The 24,020-nt window shown below is 44.1% G+C and overlaps 1 protein-coding gene across 2 annotated transcripts; it reads left to right on the top strand.

The window, feature by feature from the left end:
* Window positions 1-1,845: 1,845 nt before the first annotated feature.
* LOC108925206 (exocyst complex component 1-like) lies at window positions 1,846-23,710 on the top strand. Of its 2 annotated transcripts, none has more exons than XM_018737016.2 (18): window positions 1,846-1,941; window positions 2,229-2,359; window positions 3,724-3,854; window positions 5,373-5,532; window positions 9,532-9,725; window positions 10,929-11,156; window positions 12,316-12,448; window positions 13,406-13,509; window positions 13,605-13,742; window positions 15,276-15,378; window positions 15,511-15,605; window positions 15,871-15,972; window positions 16,417-16,466; window positions 16,620-16,917; window positions 17,261-17,444; window positions 18,925-19,124; window positions 20,941-21,135; window positions 21,772-23,710. In XM_018737016.2, exons 2-18 carry the CDS (start codon window positions 2,230-2,232, stop codon window positions 21,928-21,930), a joined length of 2,604 nt encoding a protein of 867 aa, XP_018592532.1. In that variant the 5' UTR covers window positions 1,846-1,941; window position 2,229; the 3' UTR covers window positions 21,931-23,710. The 2 variants fall into 2 exon arrangements, with proteins under 2 accessions (XP_018592532.1, XP_018592531.1); XM_018737015.2 differs by having other exon boundaries at window positions 13,590-13,742.
* The last annotated feature ends 310 nt before the right edge of the window (window positions 23,711-24,020 follow it).

The following is a 24,020-nucleotide window of genomic DNA, read 5'->3' as shown; positions in this document are numbered from 1 at the left end:
GTAAATAAATACACAGGACAGGACGTGGACGCAGACATGGGCTGTGAACTGTAGGCAGGACAAGACCCCAGGACACTTCAACTCCTTCCTCGAGCTGTTCCACTCTCACTGGGTTAAATAACTTTTCTCCAGGACAGAGCAAGATGCCCATACCTGCCACTTGGCTGGCACTGCACTCCCCCCCATCCTTCACTTTGCAGTTGGTGAGCCTAAACAATGGCTCCACACTGTCATGTTGTGTTGAGCCTAACTGGGTAGCATGGGTGCCCGACCACCATGTGCTCACTGGGAAACTGCACTCCCTGGCATGGCTCCAGGCATGGAGTCTTAATGGACCATTATTTCTCCCTGCCCAACCACAGAAAACTGATCATAAAAGCCAGCTTCTGCTTCCATTACTCCTCCACATCCACCCCCTCCGCTAAGGCTGCTAAGGACTGAGGACTCCAAAATTTTAACCGAATTCGTATTTATTTATTTATTCATTCGTTCGTTCATTCATTCATTGATAGTGTTCTTTCTGCTGCTGTTCTTCTGAGGGTTGCCACAGAAAATTTCATTGTACTGCACACAATGACAATAAAGTATCTTATCTTCTTTGTGTACATTCTCCCCAGAAAGCTGTTCACCAACGGAGGCTGTACAAGGCTCTAGACGACATTGCTCTGAAGTTCATAAAGGCTCATATACCAGACACGTCAAGCTGATGGTCCCTTGGCTCATCATTTCATATAAATTCCTTCTCAAAAAGTGTTCTCCACAGTATAATAATGTTCAGAGTAAAAAGAAATGAAACACTGTTTTGGTCATATTTTTGTTCCACCAATAACAAATACGTTGTTGCACCGCTGAAGTTGTCGCCTTCACAATGTTATTGGATTCCTATAACTTTTCCTATGCAGTTACGGCCTACAAAACCATCAACGGATCCGCTCCCCAATATCTATGAGAGCTGATCACTCACTACCCCTCCAACCAGACTGGTACACTCCTCCACCTCTGCCTGCTTGAAGGCCCGACGCTCAAAAGGTCCAAAATCAAAAGCACAAAGGTTTTTCAGTTCTGGCTCCGACAGGGTGGAATGACTTCCCCCTCTCACTCAGAACTGCTGAATCTCTGTACATTTAATAATGGTCCCATAACTCACCTCTTTTGGACTCACTTCACCCCTAATTTCATAAGTCCATGATAAGTATGTGAGTGTTTATATTTCATAATTTTTAAAAACAATTTATTTAATGATGAAAAAGTCTTTATGCAGCTACTTGTGTGATGTATAATGTGACAAATTGACTGTCCTCTGAAATCACGTGTCTGCATTCAAGTCTCTCCTCCTCTCAGTGTAATGCACTCATTGAATTTTACTCAAAGATGTGCGTTGCTTTGGAGAAAAGCATCCGCTAAATAAATAAATATAAAGGTAAATGTATTAGACCAACATTTTAAGGCACTTCAATGTTTGCATTTTGTAAGCTGGTCTTCGGCGCTATTGCAAATTGCAGCATCCGTTGGATTTGCTGTTCAACAGCGAAAAAAAATGTCACTGAAAATAATACAGAGACCATGAAACAGCTGTAGACAAAGTCTTGATTGAGTCATCATACAGTATTGAAATTGAGAAAACATCAGAAATTTTTGGCTCACACTGACAGTGCCAATGCTATTGATGGTACAGAATTAATCTCGATCTGATTCTAGAGCATAACGATGTAAAAGGCTCTCAGTAAGGAAGGATTAATGTTTCCGAAGACCTTGCCTACATCCTCACGCTGTGCGATGAGCGCGAAGGCGGCTCTGCAGCCCTAACCACATCCTGTGGCAAACGTACATCTGCTGTAGCTGCAGTGCAAAATGTTTGGTCCAGGCTGAGTTGCAAACCAAGGCTGCTGACTTTGAGAACCCCAGAGGAAAGCATTCCGGCTGGAAGTGAAGCGCAAGCAGGTATGATGAATGTCCCAGTAGGTACTTCCTGGAGCATTGTTTGGCACTGAGCGCTACTTATTACATATATAATAGTATTTTTGTTTTCCTGTCTCGCGGCAACGGCTTTGCATTAACAGCAGGTAAGAGAAGGCAGCAACTGACAGCCAGGGTATCGAGCCCATGTGCTGCACGTTGAGGCCGTCTGCGGCTCGTCCGAGATGATTCGTGAAAAGACGGCGAGGGAAACGAGAGCGAGGTGAAGTCTCCTTGGTGGGCTGACGCCGTTGCCTTCCTTCCTGTTACAGCATGGCGGTTTTCTCCCTGCGTAGCACCCTCCAGAGAGAGATCTTCACCCCTCGAGAGGAGCGCCTACTGGGCATTTCCTTCGTCTGGAAGGCCAGCAGGAAGAGGAAGAGCGCCATTCTGTGTGCAGCAGGTACGAGCCAGCACCCTTTGCTGAAACAGCAACCTGGAGCCGTGAGGTTCAGCACGAGCACATAGGGAGGATCGAAGCGTCGCACGTCCAACCAGCAGTGAAGAAGACTCGCGGCTTGCAGAAGCAGAACTTAGTTTACCGTGAACGGCAAACGTAGGGGTGTCACAAAGACCTCAGTCAGTTGCAGGTGCGCTGTTTAAATAGTTTGATCACCTTCCACTTCCCAGCTCTAATCCTCCTTTCCAGATCTCAGTGGTTATTCAGCTCCATAACTTCCGCCCCTGGAAACCAACACCTGTCCTTCTGAAGCAGTACTTGTGTGGGCGCTTCTAAAGACCATGGACATTACTCTATGTAACTGCTTTTGGGATTTCTCTATGCCGGAGAAGACCCACAGCAGTGTTTATGGACCACGAAAGCTTCCTGTCATCTCACCCAGCGTGTGGGACCTCAGGCACCATCAGTCTGACTTCATGTAGAAAGAGAATTTCATTTACAAGATTTTCACATCTACTATGCGGCTTCTGCAACCAAGGCCGTGTCTCACGAGAGCTTCCTCCACTCACTGTGCACCATGTTACCATGTTAACTTTTTAACGGCTAGACAGTTAACCTTCTATTCCTGTCTTTAGTGCTTCAACTCAGACAATAATTTGTCTCCTTGCTGCACATGAGTTTCTGCGAATGTAAAGGTGTGTAGAGGTGATATTTCGCAGTTCTTACGAATAAGAATGTGGGGATAGAACTGTGTAAAGAGTGTTGTGATCAAAAGGCCAACTCATTCAACGGCAGAATGCAGAAGGACCCATCGGTCCACAGCCTGCTGATATATTGAGTCCAGAGCCACTACATTCCCTAGCTTGAGTCACATTGGTTTTTCCTGGAATTACAGACACACACACGCACACATTGGTTAAAACCGCTTGTCCCAAGCAGGGTTGCGGCAAACCAGAGCCTTACGCGACAACACAGAGCGTAAGGCTGGAGGGGGAGGGGACACACCCAGGACGGGACGCCAGTCCATCATAAGGCACCCCAAGCAGGGCTTGAACCTCAGCCCCACCAGTGAGCAGGACCCAGCCAACCCCACTGCACCGCCACACCTCAGAATTACAGATACACATTTTTTCATCCCAATTGGTGCAAAAGCTGAAAATGACTCTGTTACAAGGAGTTAAACGATACTTAAGTACCGTACTTCTAGCCTCAGGCACAAAGGGTGGCAGTTGCCGATACATCACATATTCATTATAATTTTGAATATTTTTGTGAATTAATACTCACGTACTGAGCGTTTTACATCTGTGCCACATTGGCTTAGATCTGTCTTGCTATTTTTCTCTTCTTTCACCCTCTTTTTGTAGTGAGTTCCGAGCAGCAGACACCTTCGCGGGTAGTTCTGGTGACGGTGAAGACAGTGAAGGGCCACTACAAACTCAGCGATAGCTGGCCAGCAAATGACCTCACGGTCGTTGACGGAAAGGATGCAGTGAAGGTCGGGGGACCATACAAGTTTTTTTATTCCATTGAAAGACACCTCACACAAAACCAAAGTATTATATATATTTTGTTTACAGATCACATCAAAATCAGGCTAACCTAGATGTTATTTGCAGAACGGTCCTAGCTATTATGGAAAATCTCAGCCTTTGTATCATGGTGAAGTTCATTGCAGAAGGTCCTTTGAGAATGATGGTTTATGCCTGTCACACAATTTCACTGATGCATAGAGCCAAAGCACTGAGAAGAGTATAATTTGAGATTTATTGAAGATGGGGAACAGACAAAGAGACAGGCATACCCCTTTTGGGATATGTGTCTGTTTGGTTTCTGTTTACTGTTTTATTTATCCTTCCTGAGGATTTGGTTGCCTTTGAAGTCCAGCCGGTAAAAATCGAGCATTCAGTGTTCCTGGTACATTGCGTGGGTGGCAGGGATAAAGCTGGATCTGTGAAGCATATTTCCCTGAGGGTCTGGCAGGGCTGTAGGGGACTCAGAATGTGGGAACAATGTATCTTAGTTCTTAACAGTACCTGAACAGTACATTTCCACACCAGGTGTGAGGGAAGGGGGCAAGTGGTTAAAGGCATGGATTATAAGTGACCAAAAGTAAGCAACCACATCGAGCCCTCCTCCACAGAACACATACCAAGAGCAAAGGGTTGCTTGTTGCCTAAGAGATAATAATGACCGTCTTCCTACACTTGAAAAATTATATATTCATTGTTCTTTGAGTTTTTTCAATCAATGTTCGCTTTTTTAAGCAACAAGTCCAATACAGTTGGACCCTGAAGAAAGAACTTAATTGGGACTGGGACTGACAGTTGGGCGCAAATAATGGGGTTTTTTTTTTTTGGCACAAAGATAGAGTGTGTGTTTTTCTCATTGAGCAGATTGTGAATTGTGAGAGGGCAGATAGCTCCTCCCTCTGGGATGCCTCGTGAACAAACCTGGGCAGTTCGAGGGGCCTGGGAGGAGTATTTGTGACGTGATGTAAATAACAAGGCCTTATTAAGAACTATGGCCCACAGCTGAAGTTGGGTGTTGGTGCTCATCATTGGTGCCTTGATCCTTTCACACTCACATATCATACAAAATTAATGAATACCCAAATGCATGTATAATATTAAGCTTAAAACACACTGGACATGGACAATGACAGCATATGTGATTGACCTTGAATCGAACTTCGGGTATCACTTTGCAGATCAGTTGAATTGGTACGGTAGAATAAACACTTTCAAAAAATCTGTATTGGCAAATGTTCATAAGTCAGGGACAAACTGTATTGTTGAGCAATGACTGAAACATTGTAACTTACACTACTTTTTTGGGTAAATGCCTGGGTGAAATGGCCTTGGCTCCTTTGGGATTTCCAATGGTATGAAGAGAGACTAGGGTTGAGAGAAGAGGTCAGCACTTTTAGAGGATATCACAGACATTGACCACAAGCCTCTTGTAGACAGCACTGTTTCCACATGTACTCATCATGTATGTCTGTCTGGATGTGTAGGAGACAGCAGAGTTTGACCTACACCTGGACAAGGTATATAGGTGGGTGTCTAGCAGTGCCAGAGAGAAGGGTGCTTTTGTCACCTGCCTTTGGAAGATCAACCAGCGCTACCTCCAGGACAAAGTCAAGTTCATCAACATCAGCCCTGCAATCTTAGAAGGTATGGATTACCATTTATTGTGTTATTATTATGTATTGTAGTTCATTACCATTGCATCCACGGTTATGCTCCGAAATATCTGAATGTGTCCTTGATAATTCAGGTTTTATGGTGGTTTGCTGTCCGATCCACATAGTACCAGCACAGCAGTGTGTACCTCAGTGTAATCTGTCATCATCCACCTGAAGACCAGCTAGGGCTTTGGTCAAGAACCATCCCCATGCTTGAATAAATCCACAAGTGACATGCAGAAGGTATCAGGGTGACAGACTGACAAGCCAATACCACAGCACGGAAGTGTGTTTGTTGTGGAACGCAGTGAGAGAGTGCGGACCGAGCAAGATCAAAAAATAGTGAAAGTGGTGTCAGCAGAATTTGCACATTACAATGTAAACAAAAATCCTGGCCTTCAGACCTTTCTGCTGATAGAGGTGGAATGAAATTGGCTCACATTCTGCATGAATCAGAGGATGATAGGAATGCGTTCATGTTGATGGCGGTTGATCAGAGTTCGGGGCCGGCGGGAGCCACAGGAAAGGATGGCGCACTAAGTCATTCTGCTGAAATAATGGCATAATCTGTCCTGGAATGGAAATAAGAGTTTGATTATTTCCATTAGGTTTGGTAGATTGTGTTTGTTCAGAAAAAGGTCCTACCTTGATTCTTTCCAGCAAATATCAGAAGGCAGTGGAGGATGGAAAAGGTTAATCACTCCCACGCTGGTCCAACAACCCTCTAGAGAAGAACAGGACAGAGGATTTCCCTTTGGGTTTATTAGATGCTTTACTGGACCGTCACTTCTGTCTCCATAGATTCTAGCTCTGTGTTGCTTGTTATACTGTTCTTTTAGCCATAGATATGTCTAGATAGGTCCACTGCAACCACATTAGAATGTCCAGGAGGGATGGGCTGCCACCAGCACTTAGACCCTCGGGTTTATTGTTCTCCCCTTCGTCACGGATGGGAGTTCTTTTGTTTTCCTCTACTCAACTACCGACTGCCTTACTTGTCAGTCTCAGCCATATATAAGCACCGTGTCTTTAACTGTCCTGCTTTATCTGTTGTCCAGGGCTCTGCATTTTTCTGCTGAGAGGAACTCTCTATAAAAAATAAATTGAACTGAACTGAATTTAAGTTTGGGGGCGCGGTGGCGCAGTGGGTTGGACCGGGTCCTGCTCTCTGGTGGGTCTGGGGTTTGAGTCCCGCTTGGGGTGCCTTGCGGCGGACTGGCGTCCCGTTCTGGGTGTGTCCCCTCCCTCTCCGGCCTTACGCCGTGTGTTGCCGGGTAGGCTCCGGCTCCCCGCGACCCCGTATGGGACAAGCGGTTCAGAAAATGTGTGTGTGTGTGTGTGAATTTAAGTTTTTCAAGTTTCAAGTTTATTGTCATAGATACAAGTACCATGCACATGTATCATGAAAATCTTCCTGAATGCTTCTCCACAGACTATGGACAAAGACAATAGAAACACTGCACAAACAAAACACACACACACACACACTTTCAGGACCACTTGTCCCATACAGGGTCACGGGGAACCAGAGCCTACCCAGCAACACAGGGCATAAGGCCGGAGGGGGAGGGGACACACCCAGGACAGGACGCCAGTCCGTCGCAAGGCGCCCCAAGCAGGACTCGAATCCCTGACCCACGGGGGAGCAGGACCCGGTCCAACCCACTGCGCCACCATGCCCCCACAAACAAAACATTTTATATAATTTATATAATTCACATTTAAATTTGTTCATTTAGTAGAAGCTTTACTCTAAAGCGATATACAACTTGGAGAAAACAAAGGTTCTTTTCCCCAATAGACGACAAGATACACATCCAGACATGCGATTCTTGAAATGTAGTCAATCAGTCCTATAGGGCTGTTTAAACCAGGATACATTACATGAGTAGCTGCGTATAGAATTGGCAGAGAGTGCAGCTTTACTTTGACCACACACACACACACACACACACACACACACACACACACTTTCAGAACCACTTGTCCCATATAGGGTCAGGGGGAACCGGAGCCTAACACAGAGCATAAGGGGAGGAGACACACCCAGAATGCGATGCCAGTCCGTCACAAGGCACCCCAACCGGAACTCGAACCCCAGACCCACTGGAAAGCAGGACGGCGGTCCAACCCACTGCACCACCGCATCCCCCTTTTTGACCAGATAATGAAGTGCAAGTTTTTAGACAGGAGACCAGGAGAGAAAGCCTGGCTTTACTGTACTTCACTCTGTGTTTAGTAATATTACAATGATGAGAGTAAGAAAAAAACATGGTTAAAATTACATGCTCACAGATTAAGAAGAGTAGGTTCTGTAACAACTAATACTAGTGGTTTGTGTTCACTGGTGAAGACCAGCTAAGAATGGGTTTCTATCTCGATGCCTTGAAGTACACAATGACCCTCGTTTGTAAGATATGAAGTTACACCCAGGAGTGATTGCCGCAGATCGTCAAATATAAGGAATCACGGAACCACTTGAAATGAATAAAAATGGTCCGATGCCTTATGGCCACACTACGCCAAAGTTGGTCCTTGCAGCTGTTTCAGTATGTATTCCGATAACTTTCAAAATGTTTCAGTTCACATACATCAGCTGCCCATTTTTTTTTAATGCCGCTCTTTAGCCAGTTTTTATTTTTGCTTTACATGTTGTAATCTAGTGGAGATGGTAGTAAGTCAAAGTGCACATCTGAAATAACACCTACGGGCCTGTTTGCATAGGCTGGCAAAAATTTCTAATGAAAATAAGACAAAGTTGAGAACTTGAACCACTTTGTGGGGAGGGTGTTAGTCATTACACTGAAGAAAGTCGGTTACACATGAAGTAGCAGCAGAAATGGACTGGAAAAGATGAAAGACATGTTCTCCTCTGGGGTGTTACAGTGCAGCGGCGCTCCAACTCAGACAAACGGCACAAGTCCGCTCATCCATTTAGCCTGGAGGGATTTGGGCGTGAAATCAGTCAGCAAGTTTCCTATTGTTATGAAAAGGTTTGTTATAAACATATTCGACGGTGCTGCCAGCTGAGGGATGTGGAAGCAGGATCTTTAATGAGGCTGAGCTCCCAGCTTTTCTGAGCTGCTGTGCTAATAAGCGTTTTTATTCCGAATACAGATGGCAGAAAGAGGAGGAAATGGGGAAAAAAAATCTCAGTGTTTTAGTCATCCGGTGGACAATCGGTTGGTCTGCACCTGTTTCTTGTTGTTTACACACACTCGTGCATCATCTCTGTAACGGGGTGGAATGTATGTAAATTTCATCTCAAAGACACATATCTGCTTCCTGACACCTACAGATGGTTGTGGTCATCGCAGCTGAGCAGACCAGCAGCTCCTACTCACCAGCTGTGAAAACTTTGACATCGTGTTACAAGACCAGCTCTCTTGCTTCACATATCAGAGGCTCCAGTACACGAAGTTGTCTGAGGAAGTGAAAGTAGTTCATTTATCAATTTATTAAATTATTAATTCACATGAACTTCCGCAGGGGGGTGTGGTGGCACTGTGGGTTTGATTGGGTCCTGCTCTGTGGTGGGCCTGGGGTTCGAGTCCCACTGAGGGTACCTTGTGATGGACTGATGTCCCATCCTGGGTGTGTCCCCTTCCCCTCCAGCCTTATGCCCTGTGTTGCCAGGTTTGGCTTTGGCTTGCTGCAACCCCATACGGGACAAGCGGCTTCAGCCAACGTGTGTGATAAACTTCTTCACATCAGTTCATACAAAGGAGTACCAAGAGAAAACCAGTAAAATGCCAGATGTGTTTTTTTTTTTCATTCTCTGTGTTTATTTGTCCATTGCAGTGTGCTTGTAAATTGCTTTGTTGAATAGAGCAGGAGCTCAGTTCTTTCAGAGAAACCAGTGGACAGTGAAGATGTGTTGGAAATAGGAAATGCATCAACCTGAATAGAAGTTTTTTTGTGCGTCTTCTTTGTGATTTAATTAATATTCACCGTGTTCAGCGCAGTCTTCGCTTGCTATTGTTTGCAGAGGTGTTTCCATGGCAGCCAGGGGGAGCAACGGAGATACGGGGGCTACAGGAGGTGGAGGAGGACGGCTTCCAGGAGCTCACAGAGCGGGAGGCGGCTGATGTGCAGAGGCTGATGGAGCAGAGCGATACGGCTGTTTGTGATGCTAAGGCCTTCTCCCAAGCCCTGCATACTAACCTGGCCCGCTTGGACCAGGTGAGGGACACATTGGACAGAATGATGGTAATAATGACATTGTCGGTCTGGACCAGGTGAGGGAATTCTGAACGGAACAAGACTGACAGTTACCTGGTCAGTCTGGACTAGGTGAGGACCACAATGGACAGAATGGGAATTATAATAATAGTCTGGTCAACCTGGACAAGGTGAAGGGACTCAGTGGAGACAGTGGGGTAACAGAAACCTGGATAACCTGAAAAAAGGTGAGGGACACAATGGACTTGGTTATGATAGTAAATGTAGACTTTTCTCAATTTTAGCACTTTTATTTTTCAACCTCGATTGATCAACGTTGACATCATAAACCTGGACACCAGGTCAGATGTGCTCAAGCACATCTGTAAACCAGGCACACACAGGATGCTCGTCACTCAGCTCTCATACACGGTACTTGGTTCCACTGGAAGCCAAGAGCATGGTGCACAGCCTCCGGGAAGAGGTAGCTCGTGACAAGCACAGGATCATATACCTGTGTATCTGCACACTGTTCCACGCACCTGGCTTGTAAACTGTCTTTCTGATGCATTTGTCCCAACCACACATGCACACGTGCATATGAATGACTGAATGTTCTTTATAATTATATAACTGCACAATGAGAACAGTCATAATCACACACACTAACTGCAACCGCTTATCCCAAGCAGGGTCGCAGCAAGCCAGAGCCTAACCTGGCAGCACAGGGCATAAGGATGGAGGGGGAGGGGACATTCCTAGGACAGGATGCCAGTCCATCACCAGGCACCCCAAGTGGGACTCAAACCCCAGACCCACCAGGCCAAACCCACTGTGCCATCGCACCCCCTCTAACAGTCATAACAACACACATACCATCTGAAAGCACTTGTCCCCTACAGGGGTTGGGGGGAGCCAGAGCCTAACCTGGCAACACAGGGCATGAGGCTGGAGGGGGAGGGGACACACCCAGGACAGGACACCAGTCCATTGCAAAGCACCCCAAGCGGGACTTGAACCCCAGACCCACCAGAGAGCAGGAATAGGCCAAACGCACTGCACCCCCTCTAACAATCATCATAACAATACATTACCTGTCAAATGACTGAAGTTCTGTTCCAGAGTAAAACAGATACTTAAGTGCAGCCATTATTATCTGTGACCCCATGACCATGATACAAGGAGACAACATGCTGCTAAATATGAAAATGTCCTCCTGCACAGGACAACCTCGAAGCGCTAATGGAGACCGAGTGCCAGGGCGAGCGACTGCTGAGCCTCCTCGACGAAGCCCTGGTGGAGGTGGAGCGCATAGAGCGGGTGCTCTCCCGTTATGATGGCATGCTGTTCAGCGCTCAGAGGCAGTTGGACGTCCTCCAGACCCTCAGCGACTGGCTGCAGAACATTGACCGCAACCACGGGAAACTTCGCTCAGAACTCTGCCACCTAGTGGTGAGGACATGTGGCATTGAGTAATCTCATTCTGTTGTGGTGGATGCTGTTAGATGCTGGGTACCATCTTGGTAGCGTATGAGGGCAGCGCAGTGGCTCAGTCTGTCCAGTTTGGATGTTGTCCGTGCGTCTGCGGTGGCTCTTCTCCAAATGCTCTGGTTTCCTCTGGCAGTCCAAAGGCATGTTACATGTTACAAAGGCATGTATTTTATGTTGAAAGATGGCTCCAAATTGGCTGCGATGTGTGACCGAAGGAGTGTGTGGCTGCCTTGCAATGGGCTGGCGTCCCATCCAGGGTGTACCGTATTCAGCCTTGCAGCGTGTGTTTTCAGGATAGGTTCGGACTACCACGAACCTGACTTGAACAAACAGTTAAGGAAGAGCTGCTGCCTTCGGACCCAAAGATCACAGGATTGATTCCCACCTTCATCTGTAGTACCCTTGAGCAAGGTACTTACCGTAAATTGCTCCACTAAAATTACCCAGCTGTATAAATGGGAAAATAATTGTAGGTAGATTAACATCGTAAGTTGCTCTGGAGTAAAGCATCAGCTAAATGAATAAGTGTGTAAGTATAAGTGAGTTAGTGTGAGTAAAATACAAACATCCCTTTATTTACAAACTCTCTCCATCCAAAATTTTGGTTTAACAGCTCTTGGCTTTTGATACCCAAAGTCCAAATTAGGGAACAAAAAAATCTGCATAATGAAATTTATCCTGAATAAATGGGCCGTAGGTTCCCGTTTATTCTCTGCACAGACTGTAAGGCTGCCACACACACACACACACACACACACACACACACACACACACACACACACACACCCTCACTCACACATCACACCTATACACATGCAGGGAGATCATGCACACTCTTTACAAACTGAGTGGGGATGGAATCTACATCCCCAACACAATGGTAACAAGGTGCCACGGGGATGAGCCGTGGACCTCCACGACCTCACCCACAGGGTGAGCGGTTATAGACGGTGAGATATTTTAAAACCAGCCAGAATGCACACTTTGACTATAAAATCATTCCTTTCTCTGGCAGATGGTGGTGAAATGGATCTATCAGTAAAACTTAAAGCTCGGTGAGGGCTGCGAAAACCCCCGAACTGTGTCGGCACTACATGTACCCAAGGTGTCTGTGTTGCAGGAAGGGCTTTCACTAGGTGAGGACCACATGCGGGTTTTGACAGAAGGCGATCTGAAGGATGAAGAGCAAGTGGAAGCCTCCATCCTTGCTGTCCAGATGCTGTCCCGGTGCTACAGCATGCCAACCACTGCCGGTATTCACAGCACAGCGTTTCAAACCCCCCGAGGAGTCCTTCTCAGTTTTCAACAATGGAAATCAAACATGTACCGCAAAGCTTTTTTTCGACGGTTCCCTACGTCTTCATGCGCTGTTTCATCGGTCCATCAATAGCTGCTGCTTCTACACTGTCTTAGATCACAAGCAGTGCTCTGTACATATTAAGAAACGTTAAATGAAAACATAATTTCTGAAAGCAGACATAAAAATCTAGAGATTAGTGTGGGCATTTAGCAATTACGTTGATTGCAATTATAAAAGGGTCATGTTGTATTTATATTAAAGGAAAAGCAGATCTTTGTGCACTAGAGGTGATGCAGACAGTCTAACCTCTACAAAACCGATACCGCTGAAGACGCATGGAATCAATGTATCGCAGTCAATCTTCCAGCCTACATCCTAAAACTTGCAGTCTCTATGCTTACATTCTGCTGACAAGGGCACTTACGTATAGCACACATTGCAACATTCGGAACAAAGACACACACAACCAAAATACACACACACTGTCTGAACCACTTGTCCCATATGGGGTTGTGGAGAGCCAGAGCCTAACCCGGCAACACAGGGGGTAAAGCTGGAGGGGACGCACCCAGGACAGGACGCCAGTCCATCACAAGGCACCCCAAGTTGGACTCGAACCCCAGACCCACTGGAGAGCAGGACCTGGTCCAACCCACTGCGCCACCGCACCCCCCACGACCCAAATAAAGTTGCCTTTATTTTGAAAGTAGATAAAAATCATTCTGTTGGTCGGGAGTTAGCCGTCACTTGGTGTGTCTTTCCGGATCATTGTGATAAAGATCGGTCAAGGCTGTCTTGAACTGTGAGTGAAGGACAATGGGAGTCAATATTTTTGAAGGGGGTGTCATCTTGGTCACGGAACGGACAATCATTTTGTGTGCGTGTGTGTGTCTGCGTGCGTGTGTGTCAGGTCAGCGCAGGCTGCATGGAGTTGCAGAGCAGCTCATCAGGTTTGAAAATGTCCGTCAGACCTTCGAACAGCGCCTGTGCCAGCACATCACCAACATCCTGCAGGTGATTGACAGCTTGGGGGCGGGGGAGTGACCGGGTAAAGCGATTGAGCCCAGCGGGCTGCGAGGCTGACCGTGTTCCAGCGCTTGTGTGAACAGGGCCTGGGGAACGGGGAGAGCGGCACAGAGACAGAGTGCTGGGACACCCCCTTATTCCACAGCCACCTGCTGAGCTACAAGCCTCTGATGGACTGGCTCAGGGAGAGCAGCCCCCTCGTCTTCCAGCAGCTGGCCAAGGTCAGAACCCGATATCGCACACGCGCAGATGATCCGGGCCCTGGACCCGGATCCACTGCAGAGGCGCTGCTGGAGCTCTACCTACTGTATGTTCTGGCACGTGTGCTTCGTTTTTTGTGCATTGAAACTTGAACCACAAGGAAAGCGTCCTTTTTCGCGGAGAGCTTCACGAGGTACCCTGGAAAATTCAAACCCTGGGACGTGCCAGCCTGAAACTTTGGGGTTAAAAAGGTTTTCAAAAAATTGCAGTGAAAGTTCATTTCAACAGCCATGTGGAATTTGCAAAAAAAAAAAAAAAAAAAAAAGTGGTTAAAAACATTACAAACAGGGCCAGTACTTGGGTTTTTTTGGGACCCCTGGGCAAGAATTAACCCACCACCCCTTCCCCTTCTATCTCTAAATTAATAAAGGCACACATACATATGCACGAGAAAAAAAAATCATCTTTATTTTAGATACAGCTAAATATAGATCATGAAGAAGGAAAACAAAAAATAAATTCATAAATTAAGTGTTATTTTTATCGAATTATTTATGAGTATGTACATGAACATTGTATAAGCAGAGAACACAAATGTATACTTAGTGAATGAAAACGAACTAAAAACTTATTTTCAAGACTAAAGTTTGTTAGGGGAAGAAATAGTTTATATCTATTTATTACGTACATTTAATAGAAAATGTCACCTACAAAGCTGCAACATTAGGGCAGTGATGCATCATACTATGTTTACATAATATATAAGGAGGCATGTTTTCAATTTTCAAATAAATCTGTTCATATATTATTAAGAATGTTTTTTTTTTCAAATAATTTTATTTACGATTACAATTTGCTTTTCGATTTTAGCAAAATTTGGCACCCACCAATTTCAGTGATCCTAGGCGATTGCCTAGGTTTGCCTAATTATAAACCCGGCCCCAACTTCGAAGAAAATTTATACAGTTATGAAGAACATAGCAGTATAGCTATTCAGTACTGCATATCCCTCTTATGCCATATTCATATTATCACACAAAAACTGCTCTATAACTGTGAGCGTAGAAGATTCCCACTAAACATTTCACTGCTGCTAACTTCCCAGAGTACCATACTCCAGCGGAGGATGCGTGTTGTGTGTTGCTTTATTATAAGGAGCTGTCTAAATGTGTTTTAATCATTTTTTTTCGGGTGCTATAATCACTGCTGCTGTAATTTGCTGGAATTGACATTAAATAAATTCACCCTCAAAGGACTAGTGCTAGTGCCGGGACCTTCGACAACTGTCAGCGGTGAAGGCCTCATATTGTTTTGTACCAGCGGAGGGGTGGGACTGCCACCTCCTGGAGAGTTTGACTCCACAAATCAGTTCGCGCACCTCTGTTTGTTTCGATAACAACAGTAAGATGTGCCTGGGACCTTTCCCGATTTTGCCGGCTTCATGCGTCAGTGACTACCTCTGATAAAAGGGTGCGCCAGAATTCATTCCTCACGTCTCCCAGAGGACAAACCGGAGGAGATGGTGTTTGAATAAGCTTTTGTCTTCCATGCAGGTGTATGCAGAAAACATAAGCCAGCTTTATGAGAGGCAAACAAAGGAGCTTTTCGAGTCGGCAAGATCCCAGCTGAGTGGAGCGAAGGAGCCAAAGAAAGCTGGTGAGCCCAGTCACATCCATGGATTCTATAAGTCGTCTCGCTCATTTAAAGTGAATCGGCTCGAGCCTGCTGGTAACTGCTGAGAGATGATCCCAGTCTGCCTCGGGGTGACTTCCACACATGTACTTCCAGGATTCCTGGACTCAGTGGCCAGTGCTTCCAGCAGCAAATGCGGGGTGTCCGGTTGGAGCTCGCCTCCATCTGGCGTAGAGAGCAGAGCCAGCAGGGTGAGCGAGACAGCAGCAACACGGGCAGTCCCTCGGAGGGACATTTTGCACAAACTTAACACTCTCACAGCTTTTTCCACTCCTGGGTACTTTCCAAAGTGCTTCTGATTAAGTGTCTTGACTAAGGATATGACCGACGGCATCCTATTTCAGCATAAAGCACTTAAGAGCACAGCAGACTCCGCCTTCCTTTAAGGATTGTTACAGGCAATGTGAGACGTACAGTACGTGCAAGTCTCTGACCTCATGCCCTTGGGTGCTCTAGGTAATTGAGCAAGTCTTGGGCCAGCTGGAGTTCACATGCATCAGGGAGCAGGAGTTCCTCGTGTCCTTTTTCAGCCTGGACAGCGTACCCGAGAGCGCTGCGGTGAGCATGATGCCCTGGCGGCAAAGCAAGCCCTCGGCACAAATGATCTTTTTATTTATTTATTCTCTTGGGTGGCTGTGTTTCATATTGAACACCCTTTAGTGGGATACTTTAGTGTGACTTGTCATTTATGTGCGATTTCATCTGAAATTAAAAAAAGATCAGCAGGGATGGCCACCGAAGGTTGCTATTTTTCACTCTTACGAAGCGTAACTATAATTAAAAAATGCAGCAGCTTTGATTTTGTAACAAATAAGCACCTATTTGTTCGAAAATTGTACACTTCTCGGCATACAAGATGTGAACGAATACGTTACCAGCAGCTTTCCCGCGAGGTAAATTTGTCCGTCCTGCGAAGATGGGAACAGAAACATGGTAAATAGAATTCACTTCCATTGTTGTAAATATGTACTATCCCTTTGGTCCTGTTCTGTGTCCCTACAGGTCCACATGGGTAGACGGAGCAGTGTGATTGACCAGACCCAGACCCCTGTGTGAGTACCTCAAGCCTGTGTATGAGTGAAAGGATGAATAGTGGGTGTTCAGAGTTAAAAGTGCAATCCACTGTGATCACCGGCCACGCAGTGCTGCATGTAGCTGCATTTGTAGTCTCCACAAGAGGACAGAGTTTCTGTCTCCTCCTGCAGTAACCCAGAACAGAAGAAAAGGCCCCACAGCTGGATCAGGACGTCAAGTAGCGTGACACATCTGGTGCCGTGTGTGGGGGAGTGGGACTGCGTGCGAGCAGTGCTGGGGCCCATGGAGCACCGTCTGTGTGCTCTGCTCAGCTCCTGCGAGAAGGCCGAACCGCTGAGCTGCCTGACAGTCCTGAGGAGCGCCAGGCGTGGCCTATGCCAGTACCGGGGCCATCCATGTGCTTCCCTCTACTGCTCTCTGCTGCAATGTGCCCAAGAGCATGGCCAACATAACCTGCGTACCTACACTGTGAGTTCTTTTGGGTGGCACACGTACAACATGAGTACCAACAACACAACTTGCAAGTGGCGAATAAGGTTTGGTAGATTCTTGCAGGATTTTGTGCTCCAAGACAAGGTTTACTTGGGTGCGTAGGATGCCTCCATCTACTGTGTCCTGGATGCCTAGTGGCTACACCACCACAACCCGAACCGCTGCGGTGAACCTCAACTGAAAACATGCACACTATTCGTCACAAGTTCCTGATTTGTAGACCCCATGCAGTATTGTATTTATTGAAGTAAATGGATTTATTTTTTGTGCAACACTGTGACAACATTGTGTGAATTCTGTCTGTTTTCTGGTTTCACAGGAGTCTCTGTGCAGGGAGATGGAACACCTGCAAGTAACGAAGAAGTCTCGAGGAGGCATCCTGCCCTTTGTCAGCCGGCTGGAGGAGTTTCTGAGCCAGGGCAAGGCCATCCTGGGTGGAGAAGAGGGCCACTGGGGTCTGGAGGCCTCATATTTGCAGTTATTCAAAGCAGCCATCCACACCTGTGAGTAAAGGAAAGTTACCTGCCGCACACACCACTTCTGCCACCATTAGAAAAATTTAAGACAATTTAGAACTAATAACAACATTGTAGCTGAGTGTTAAGTTAATGTTCCAATTCGCATAGGTATGGCTCATCCATTATTCAGGCAGTAATCAGTTTCGGTCAGCATAAGGTACTGGTATCATGTTCGGCTGGCCTCCTCAGGTCTTATCATAGGGAAGCAATCCTCAACAAGAAAGAAATGGTTAGTAACTGATGACAATGAAATTATACAATTTTATACAGTAAGAAAATGGGAATTCCACTGGTCACTGATATGCCAGAGTGAACATGTAAGTCTTAAGCCTGGATTTAAAGGCTGAGACATTTGGGGCATACCTGACAATAAAAGGCCAGTTTTTCCAAAGTTCAAGGTGTTTACATTGCCGATTGAAAGTATGTGAACTCCTTGCTAAGGGAACACGCTGCTACTGATGTCTTATTGATCACAGGTACTTTAAGGTAACCTACATCCAATGAACAAAGACACCGTCTTGGACTATAAGAATCAATAATGTCACAAAGATAAGCCAGAGTAATACCATTTACTGCCTTATATGTCAGAAGTAAGATTTTGTAATCAGCTCTAACAGTAAGTGGAAACCAATGCTGCAATTTAAGTACTGGTGTTATATTGTCAAACTTCCTAGTTCTTGTAATACATAATTCTCGCAGCCACATTCTGTATGCCTGGATATAGTCTGGTACGAGCAGCCTGATAATAGAGCACTGCAATAGTCCAACTTACTTGAAACAAAGGCATGAACCAATTTCTCAGCATCCTGGCTACATAAGAATCACTTAATTTAGTTATATTTCTCAAATGAAGGAAGCATAACCTAGTCAATGTAGCAGCATGAGTTATAAATGAAAGGTTTCCATCCAACAAAAGACCAAAATCCTTAGCAGAGTCCATACGCTTGAAGTTTGTACCACTGGTGGTAAAGATTGACATGATTGTGTAAAGAGTTTCAGCACGACCACCCACCACAAGTACTGTACCTGTTATAATGGCATTCAGAGATAAAAAATTATTTCTCATCCATAATTTTATATTGGTAAAACAGTTTGCTTAAAACAATATGTGATGATCCATCAGGCTTAAACGAAACATATAGCTGAGTGTCATCAGCATATGAGTGAAAATGTGAATAATATCACCCAATGGTAACATACAGAGTGAGAACAATAATGGATCCAACAAAGAGCCCTAAGGCACACCATATTCAACCATAAACAAGAATGAAGGAATGCAGTCATCAGATTTCAGTAAAAACTGTTCATGGTTAGCTGAACACAAACAGATAATGACAGATAAAAATGTGATGTCTATACACGGCTCTAGGTGAGTGCTGTAGAAAAATTAACTAATCAATTTTAAAAGTTTGGATATAAAATGTTGCATGTAATTTGACAGCACTCAAAAATTTTGATTTCACAGTGGACAAACTTAATGGACAGAATGGACGTTCAAGCCTGCTGGTGACAGTAATGATGAACTTTCACCGGATGAGGGGCTTCCTGAAGCAGGTGGAGCTTCCAGGGCTTAAAGAGATAGAAGATGAGCTCAGACAAAGGATGGCGCTACAGCTGCAGCACTACGTGGCCAATTGCATGGGCAGGCCACTGGGTGCTTTAACCGTGAGTAAAGGATGTGGGGAAGGAGCTAGAGACATGACAGGGCCAGAACTGAACACTTTAGTATGGTACATTTAGAATGATTTAGATTTGGTTTATATTACTGCTGCTTTTTACAGGCATATGGAAGTCAGAGGACTTTGAAAAAGATGCTGACCCTAAATACAGAACTCCCATTAATGTAGTGTTGTGAAAAAGGTTTTTGCCTTTTCTCTGTTTTTGCACCTTTTCGACATTAAATTTGATCAGAGTGCTTTAATCAGCCTAATTAAGGTGAAAATTAGAGTGAGCTGTTTTGATACAACTGGCCCTGATGTGGGCCAGCCTTGTGCAGTATCATTTTCATGTAACTTTACCCATACCAGCAAAACTCAAGCTGGCAAAACAGATTCTTAGAGGCATGTCATGCCACGTTCAAAGAAAATTTTTGAAGGCTTCTGGAAAAAAGTTCCTGACACTTAAAAGTGTGGGCAAGGTGACAGAGCAATTTCAAATGCTCCGAACTTGAGTTAAACAGCCCGAGCCAATGTTCGGAACAATGGTGAATCTACCTAGGAGTGGTCATCCTGCCAAAATCTCTCCACCAGCAAGTCGTAAAGTCATTATTGAGCTCAAAAAGAACCCCAGACTAATAGCCAGGCAACTGCAGGCCTGTCTTGCCTCAGCTCAGTTAATGTTCATGACTCCATACTAAGAAAGACACTGTGGAAAAATTGTGATGCACAGGACAGCAACAAGGCAGAAACCACTGCTCACTAAAAAGAACAGGAAAACTTATCTTCAGTTTGCTGTAAAGTACCTGGATGTCTCTCAAGACTTCGGTAAGTATGTTCTCTGGACTAATGAATCAAAAGTAAAACATCTGTATGATGTGGGCCCCATTATGTCTAACAAAAGACCAAATACAGCATTCTACCAAAAGACAAGCATGGTGGTGGTAGTGTGATGGTCTGGGGATGTTTTGCTGTCATAGGACTTTGGCACCTTGCTAGTACCATTGAAGAAACAATAAAAGCCTCTATGTGTCAGAAAATTCTCAAGGAGAAGGTTAAGCCAACAATTTGAGCTGAAGCTGCAGCAAGACAATGACCCCAAACATAAAAATAAGGCAACACAATCACAATCGCTTAAAAATAAATTGAACTAAAGTTGTGGAATGGCACTGTCAAAGCCCTGATGTTAATCCGTTTGATATGTTGTGACAAGACCTGAAAAAAGCAGTTAATGCTCAAAAAAACCTGCAAATGGTCCTGAGCTATGGCAGTTCTGCATAGAGGAGTGGGCCAAAATGCTTCCATATTAGGGCGCTGGTGAACTGCTACAGGAAGCATTGAGTTGAAGTCATTGCAGCTAAAGGTGACACAATCAGTTACTGACTGTGCAGGGACAATTACTTTTTCACAGCTATGATTGCACATTTTATATACTGTTAGAACAGAAAAATGTCTGATCACATTTAAGGTCAAAAAGCTGCAAAAATTGAGAAAATTGGAAAAGGGTTAATATATATGCAACATCTACAAACCTTATAATGCAGTACTTTGAGATAGTTTCATTATTCTCAGTATGTTGTTCTCCATTTTTATAAACTATATTTTTCCAACCTTTGTATTATTTAAATTTTCCTGCGATAACTACGTTTAAATGTAATGTATGCATATCATGATGTAAAAACATTAACAAAATGATTGCATTATTCTGATTCTTACGGATACTCGTGATAAAATGTTCCGTCAGGGCTGTCTCAGTAGATGGTATCAAAAGATATAATGTGTTATGTCAGTACGTCCTGTATGAGTGAGGCTGTGATTCATGTCAGGACTTCATGGAGGGTGTGCGGGGCTGCCTGATGCATGGTGTACGGGAGGAGGAGGTGTGCTTTCAGCTGGCCTACAGCAAGCAGGAGCTGCGGCGAGTGACAGAGCGGTATCCTGGCCGAGAGGTGAGACGCGCGCTGGAGGCTGCTCACAAGAGGGCGAACCGAGATTTGGTGGAGAACCCTGAACTTCTGAAGGTAACAAACCATGGTCACACATCCAGTACCATATACAGTATAAATCTATGTATACATTGCTGATTGAAAGTATGTGAACTCCCTTTTGTCCCCTAGTTTTACCACAAAATAGTTATGTAATGAGAATCAGTGTTTCTCATGTGACATAATATGTGTGTAATGACCAATTCCATATGTTACTTTGGAGGAAATCGTGTGTAGTTGAAGCACAAGTAATGCAGGTATAAAAATAAGTGAACCACAAGTTGAACTGGTTAAAGCAAGTAGGTGAGTAGAATCAGGTGTGTAAATCATAATCATTTATTCATTTTATGTTTAATATTTAAAACTTGGATTTTAATTTAAGTTTATTTTAATATTTTGTGCAAGAATAATGACCAACCCTATAGGGTTCATTAAGCAAACTTATTGATCTATAGCTTGTCAAGTTTTAATGCATCACACTGTGAGGTTAAAATTGACAAGGTTCCCAATAAAGCCATAGATACTTATTGATGGGACTCAGGCAAGTGCATCACGAGCCTAAGGCCTGATGATTTATGATTTAAGAGGAACCCAGGAAGGTATGGGCGTGCGTGGCCACGTGAGCAATTTATTTTCTGTGGACCGTGGGTCTGTTCTCGTCCCCGACCACAGGAATTGTGGACCACAATGCAGACATCCCTGCTTTCTGAGTACCACCAGTTCCAAAGTCTCATCAGCAAGTGCTATGCTGGAGCAGGAATCTCCCTGGACTTCACTGAACAGGATTTGCTTCATTTCTTCAGCGCCATCAGTAAAGACTCCAGGACATGAGCAGTCATGGTCAGAAGCCTTGTTCACGAGGCACGTCAAAGTAACCACTCAGTCACCATAAGACAGCTGTAATTGCACATTAAATTTTAGCTCATAGCTCTCTTTTTATTTAGGACCAAACTGACTGGATTTGCCATTTAATAACAAATTTAAAAAATATATATATGTATAGTTTTCTATTTATCTGTTGTTGATTCCAGCTACATAGCACCTTCTAGTTGGCCTCTGTATACAAGTTTGAGATTTATAATTACCAAGTTGATTCCACAAAATTTACAAAATTTTAGGATTAAGTTCCGAAATGTGCAAACAATGTTCACGAAACCATTTAGAGCATTAAAATGCTTGTGATCTTACTACAGGTAATCCTTGATTTACAAAATATGTGACTTACAATGACCCGGACTTATGGCTACTGCCACGCTGCCACAAGGCACTATATTTCTTTCATTGACAGTCACTGGGTCTGTCAGCAGTTGTTTTATTTACAAAATGTTTAATTTGTAATTCTGCTCAAGTTACTTTTTACTGTAGCTAACAACTGACATGAGTATTCTGGTGGCACAGAAAAGAAAAATAGAAAGCAAGCAGATTTAGAAATGAAAGTGAAAATGAAAGTATAGCAAGAAAATTACAATACTATACTTACTGTAATTCTATATCAGTATATTTTAACATGAATAATGTGCAAAATTAGTCAGAAGATATGATAAACCCCTCTTATACACTGTAGCATTCATACATGTCAATTGTTTCTATATCCTTATGGTTCCTACAACAGTATAAGGGTTTGTTGCTTAGGACAAGGTTGTCAAACGGAACCTCACTGTAACTTAGGTAGTTATGTCTACAGTCATGCCTACAGATGACAACTATTGTTAATATTTATTCCTTGAGTGGAACTATTGAATAAATCTGCTTTACACAAAGAGGTCATTTTTATCCAACTGCCTTGCTTTATTTATAAGTGCCTTCCATATATCCTTTAACCTGTCTGAACATATGGCATATTGTTCTGGAAGCTTTCAGCCTAAAAACTGGGTTACATGGGTGGTGTGATTTGGAGTATTTTCTGTGAAATATATGAAGAAATTAGAGTAAACCGTTATTGATGCGAATCCTGTTTGACAATTTCAACAACAGGGTCAGTGCATTAGCATGAGGCCTACTGCAGCATTTTCAGTACATAGAGGAATAACTGGAACTGGGCTGGAAAAACATCCCAGAATCATTCTTAGGATAATCATAAGTTAAAAAGGTTGTTAAAGAAGTGAATTTACCAAGGTTCAGGGCATTTCCAAAATATGTTTATGGGTTTCATTTCTAAGAATAGAGATATTTCTTTTATCTCGACTCTGCTGAACACCGGGTGGTTAAGGCAGGTTTTACAATTATTTTTTGTAATCTAGTGATGTTTTGGTAGTTTTAAGGATGGCGCCACACTTACAGTTCTCAACTATAGCACAGCAAATGTGCAAAATGCAACTTGAGCAATTTTTGCACTATACCAAAGACAAGCATCCTAAAACACACTAGTTTTGCACTGTATCAATCACTCACTCACATTGCTCAGGGGTGGCTGTGCCACATCCCCCACATCCACCTGCTGATTGCATCACTTAACCTGTAAATTTTGTTTTTTCTGTTTTCTGCACTTTGGAAAAATAGGACCACTCCTCACGTTACAGGGTTAGTGCATTCAGTGGAATCAACTCATTAGGTAAAGTCCCTTTGTTTATGGTACAAAGAAAGTTCACTTTCACTCTGCAAAGCATGTGGGCACAGCAATTAGAGATGTTGTGTTAATGACTGCTAAATTAAGGCTTTATTTACACTCATGTAAGGGATATTTACATTATTAAAGCTATTTTTTTATTTAAATAACTGAGTTACAAGTTACACATTTACCATTTAAAAGCTTGTATTAAGGGTCAGCAGTTAGTATCATGGTTAGAGCCTTGCATTGAAAGGGCACAGGTTGAAATCCTAATGCAGTACTTTAAGACTCCTGAGCAAGAGACTTAGCCTAAATTACCCATTTAAGGGTACATTTACATTTATTCACTTAGCAGATGCTTTTGTCAAAAGCA

Source organism: Scleropages formosus, chromosome 13 (genome assembly GCF_900964775.1).
Source record: "Scleropages formosus chromosome 13, fSclFor1.1, whole genome shotgun sequence".
Lineage (NCBI taxonomy): Eukaryota > Metazoa > Chordata > Actinopteri > Osteoglossiformes > Osteoglossidae > Scleropages > Scleropages formosus.
This window is presented reverse-complemented; position numbering and strand designations above follow the sequence as displayed.

Excerpts from the sequence above, each read along its gene's own strand:
- LOC108925206 (XM_018737015.2), top strand. The coding sequence starts at position 2,230 with ATGGCGGTTTTCTCCCTGCGTAGCACCCTCCAGAGAGAGATCTTCACC. Across the intron at positions 2,360-3,723 it reads CGCCATTCTGTGTGCAGCAG|TGAGTTCCGAGCAGCAGACA; the intron begins GTACGAGCCAGC and ends CTCTTTTTGTAG. Across the intron at positions 3,855-5,372 it reads ACGGAAAGGATGCAGTGAAG|GAGACAGCAGAGTTTGACCT; the intron begins GTCGGGGGACCA and ends CTGGATGTGTAG.